Source organism: Peromyscus californicus, unplaced genomic scaffold (genome assembly GCF_007827085.1).
Source record: "Peromyscus californicus insignis strain IS unplaced genomic scaffold, ASM782708v3 Scaffold_16__1_contigs__length_79575227, whole genome shotgun sequence".
NCBI classification, from domain to species: domain Eukaryota; kingdom Metazoa; phylum Chordata; class Mammalia; order Rodentia; family Cricetidae; genus Peromyscus; species Peromyscus californicus.
The window spans coordinates 17,875,654-17,880,758 of NW_026294458.1; the positions used below are offsets into that span (position 1 = coordinate 17,875,654).

The 5,105-nt window shown below is 48.8% G+C and overlaps 1 protein-coding gene and 1 non-coding gene across 2 annotated transcripts; one reads left to right on the top strand and one right to left on the bottom strand.

The window, feature by feature from the left end:
• Positions 1-700: 700 nt before the first annotated feature.
• Positions 701-773, bottom strand: Trnat-cgu (transfer RNA threonine (anticodon CGU)). The gene has a single exon. It is a non-coding gene; the product is annotated as a tRNA-Thr (tRNA).
• A 3,375-nt stretch (positions 774-4,148) lies between these two features.
• LOC128111684 (putative uncharacterized protein FLJ46204) lies at positions 4,149-4,586 on the top strand. Its single transcript, XM_052739909.1, has one exon. It carries the CDS (start codon positions 4,149-4,151, stop codon positions 4,584-4,586), a length of 438 nt encoding a protein of 145 aa, XP_052595869.1.
• Positions 4,587-5,105: the final 519 nt, after the last annotated feature.

Sequence of the window (5,105 nt, forward strand, 5' to 3'; positions counted from 1 at the left end):
ACAACCAGGCCCACTCACTAATTGCCTGTTCAGTTAGCCCTCGTGACATGGTCACCTTTCAGTAGCAACACCTGAGGCTCTCACACGGTGAGCTTTGGGGTCATTTTATATCTAATCATAACTTGTACTTACTCCTTTGTTTTAGAATTCCAAACTGATTTCTTAACAGTTGTGCACCAGCACTACCACGAGAGGCATTAGGAAATTCTAATGAGGAAGATGTGCTATTGTGTGTGTGTGTGTGTATGTGTGTGTGTGTGTGTGTGTGTGTGTATGCACGTGCGTGTACATGGGTGCACGTGCTCACACATTATGTTACGTAAGGTTGAGAAGAACTGCTTCCTGTCTAAGCAGGTAACATTTGTGCTTGCTGTATGTGGACAGCAAAACTTTGACACAGTTTGAAATGACACAAAGAACTGTAGTGGTTATTTGCTCTGCCTATGACCTTGGGCTATACGGCCCAAAGGAGGTAGTGCTTCTTGCCTGCAGACGTGACCTCTTAAAAGGAAACTTAGAAAGGTCATGAGTTCTGCTTGTGACCAGATGGCCAGATGGATTAGCTTCTGGGTGGAACAGAGGAAGGTTTCAGCTGTTTACTCAGTTCTGTATTTCGTGAGTATATTTCTCCAATAATATATTAAAAAAAATTCCTTGATACCCCTTAAGCAGACTCTCATGGGTTTCTTGTGTTATCTGGCACCCAACGTGGGACATGAACCCACAACCCTGAGATTACGAGTCCTATGCTCTACCAACTGAGCTAGCAGGGCAATGTAGCGGTATTTGCTCCGCCCATGACCTTGGGCTATATGGCCTGAAGGAGGCAGTGAAAATACCAATACAAAGAACATTTTAGGAGTAGAATTTTCCAGGCAGAGGGGACAGTAAGTATAATGGCCCTAGGCAGGGCCTTCCAGGAAGAGAATCCTATGCCTCCTAAACACTAACAAGGCCACTCACCTAGGAAGCTTCAAACGTAAGTCACATTGGTGAGCTCTGCAGTCTCAGCCTGACGTGGGCCAGCAGATCCCATTTCTAAGGAAGCTTCCACAAAGGCTTAGAAAACTGGTCCAACCCAGGAACCTAATTTTACAAGTGAGGAAATTTGTGTTCAGAAAAGGAACGTGGTTAAGCCTCTGGCCCAGAGCTAAGTAGTGACAGAGGCAGGCTAGAGACCACACTCCCATCTCCTAGGGGTTACTCATTCTCTTCTGCCCGGCTTTCTTCTTCCCTGCCCTACCATCTTAATAATAATAATAATAATAATAATGTCTTTATTCTTTTCGCTATGAATAGTAACTGCCATTCCACATGTGTCACTGACTGAAGTCCTCAAAATCACCCCATTGTACACTGTGAGCAGTGAGCTTATTATTTTCATTTTATAGATGAGGAAGCAGGGGGCAGGGGGAAGCAGCTTGCTCAAGGTTCCATGGCTGGTGTGACAGAGTCAGGCCACCTTCCTGCTGGCCTTGTGGTGCTTTGTGGCCTCATGCTGACCTTGGCAAGAACTTGGAGGTGATCCTGACTGCCATCAAACAGGAACTTCAGCTCCTCATCCTGTACTGGTGGCGTGCTAGCTCAGGCTGTGGAGTCTGTCGCTTTGGAAAGCTGCTGTGATCCAAACATAACTTACCTACCTTCTAGAAACTGTAGGCGACTTGGCTTCCTTTTAGTGCCATTTGAAGTCAAGCCAGGGAGAGGCTGCAGAGGGGTGAGGTGGCATGCTGCCTGCATATTGATGAAAAACTTGGCATAGCATTGAGTCATAGTTGCATCAAGCCACCCATCACTGGGACCTCCCAGCGAAGGCTTCGATGACTGCTGTGTTATTATTTATCTTGCTGTTAGGACCCGAGGAGCCAGGCTGAAGACCGAAGACAGTATGATCTGCCTGCTGGCAATGACTAAAATTCATGACACAGATAGCAGTATTCCATCAGAGTGCCAGAGCTGCACAGGCCTGCAAGGTTCTGGGCAGCTTGTGCCTCCCTCAAAGAACAGCGAGGATTTCATGGTATCTGAGTCTTGATTTGCTAGGGAAAGGGTAAGGAGAGGCATTCTAGGAAGAAGGGGATAGCCTTAGCAAAGACACAGAAGTATCATATGGAGGAAGGGTGATGAAATACAGAGGTTAGAAAAAAAAAAGTGTGCCTATCTCATTCTGTATATAGCTAGTAAATTTCTACAAGCCAGCACAACATGGCAAGATAGACTTCACCATGTATTTTTTTGCTAGCTGCCTAGGACATTGTCCTTAAGTCGCTCAAACTGCACATAACACGCTCCACTGTGTCTCATTCAAACACCAAAAACGAATGTGCTCTCCGAAAGGCACGGTGGTGTTCGTTTCTATTGTTCCTTATAGATTAGCGTGGTGTTTTGAATGAGAAATGTCTCCTTGGTCTCAGGCATTCGAAGACTTGGCTCCCAGTTTGTAGGGATGTTTGGGCTGATTGGGGGGTGGTGGGCTTCCTTGCTGCAGGAAGTATGTCATTGGGGGAAGCCTTTGAAATCAGAAGTCATGTGCCACTCTCAGGTCAAACTGGTGGGCAGGCTGGATGTGGCAGCGCCAAGCAAGTGATCGCTGGTATTTGAAAATGGTATTATAATGCTGCAGGACGTAACAAACTGAGGTTAATGATACATGGTTAATGTACCATTAATTAATGAGATGGGTGCTGTGGGATGGTCTGTATGTTAAATTGCTCTGATTGGTCAATAAATAAAACACTGATTGGCCAGTGGCCAGGCAGGAAGTATGGGCGGGACTAACAGAGAGGAGAATTGAGGGACAGGAAGGCAGAGGGAGACACTGCCAGCCGCCGCCATGACAAGCAGCATGTGAAGACGCCGGTAAGCCATGAGCCACGTGGCAAGGTATAGATTTATGGAAATGGATTAATTTAAGATATAAGAACAGTTAGCAAGAAGCCTGCCACAGCCATACAATTTGTAAGCAATATAAGTCTCTGTGTTTACTTGGTTGGGTCTGAGCTGCTGTGGGACTGGCGAGTGACAGAGATTTGTCCTGACTGTGGGCAAGGCAGGAAAACTCTAGCTACAGATGGGCCAGGCAGTGGTGGCACACGCCTTTAATTCCAGCACTTAGGCAGAGGCAGGTGGATCTCTGTGAGTTCGAGGCCAGCCTGGTCTACAGAGTGAGTTCCAGGACAGGCACCAAAACTACACAGAGAAACTCTGTTTGGAAAACAAACAAACAAACAAACAAAAAATTAACGAGATGGTACAACATATGAGACTGGAGATGTGAAAGGAGTCCTAAGAAGACTTCCTGAGGACCTTCAGAACAGCAGAATGTTTCTCATTAAGAGAGCCCCGGACCTGACCCTGGGGCATAAGATCTTGCCTATGGAGCAGTGGGCGAAATATGAGGAGGACCAGTTCTCCCCTGAACTCTGAAAGATGTTCTTTAGGAAAGAAAAGAGAGAGACTTTTGGTTGAGGTTTGTGGATACGCCTGGTCTCATCTTATTTTTAATGAAGTTAGTTCAACCTGAATCACAGGTTAAGAGTTATCTGCTCTGTGGATGCCTCACTGTAGATAAACGTCTATTATAACCACTGTTGGATGTTTTTTAAAAAGCCATGAACCGTTTCCAGTTCCCTCTCTCTGCCTTGTGCTTTTAGTTAAAGAATGAGCTCTCAGCTTCCTGGTACTGTCACCATGCCATGCTGCCTGCAGCCTGCAGCCTGCCTCCACACTGCCACACTGCCACACTGCCACACTGCCACACTGCCACGCTGCCATACTGCCACACTGCCACACTGCCATACTGCCACACTGCCATGCTACCACACTGCCATACTTCCATACTGCCACACTGCCACACTGCCACACTGCCACACTGCCATACTGCCACACTGCCATACTGCCACACTGCCACACTGCCACACTGCCATACAGCCACACTGCCACACTGCCACACTGCCATGCTACCACACTGCTATACTGCCATACTGCCACACTGCCACACTGCCATACTGCCACACTGCCACACTGCCATACTGCCATGCTACCACACTGCCACACTGCCACACTGCCACACTGCCATACTGCCATGCTACCACACTGCCACACTGCCATACAGCCACACTGCCATACTGCCACACTGCCATACTGCCATGCTACCACACTGCCATACTGCCATACTGCCACACTGCCACACTGCCACACTGCCACACTGCCACACTGCCACACCACCATACTGCCACACTGCCATACTGCCACACTGCCATACTGTCATACTGCCATGCTACCACACTGCCACACTGCCATACAGCCACACTGCCACACTGCCATACAGCCACACTGCCACACTGCCATACTGCCACACTGCCACACTGCCACACTGCCATACTGCCATGCTACCACACTGCCACACCACCATACTGCCACGCTACCACACTGCCACACCGCCATACTGCCACACTGCCACACTGCCATACTGCCATGCTACCACACTGCCACACCGCCATACTGCCACACTGCCATACAGCCACACTGCCACGCTGCCATGCTGCCACGCTGCCACACTGCCATGCTGCCCTTGCCATTACTGACTGAACCCGAACGACCCCGTCTTGTCTAAGTTGCCTCAGGCATGGTGCTTTGTCACAGCGACAGGAAATTAACTAACACAGAGAGGAACTCTGAATGACAGGGCTATGGCAGGAGGGCGCCAGACGGTCAGCTGAGGTCGGACTAGCTCTACCATCCACTCCGGTGTGCTGAGTTCTTCTTCTGCCAGTTACCGCTCTCTGGGGGTTCGTGTGGCCTGCTCTGTAAAGCTCTGGTGTGGAGGTGAGGCTCTGTGGGGCCCTCCCAGTGTTAATGCCACTAGGAAACCATCATTCGGGGCTGGAGAGATGGCTCAGAGGTTAAGAGCACTGGCTGCTCTCCCAGAGGATCCGGGGTTCAATTCCCGGCACCCACATGGCAGCTCTACAGCTCTAGGGGATCCGATATCCTCACAGAGACAAATGTGCACATAAAATAAAAATAAATAAATAAAACACTTAAAAAAAAAAGGAAACCATCATTCACTGCACACAGCTCCTGTGGAAAGGGAGAAAGAGACA

Coding starts and splice junctions, on each gene's coding strand:
- LOC128111684 (XM_052739909.1), top strand. CDS start 4,149: ATGCTACCACACTGCCATACTGCCATACTGCCACACTGCCACACTGCC.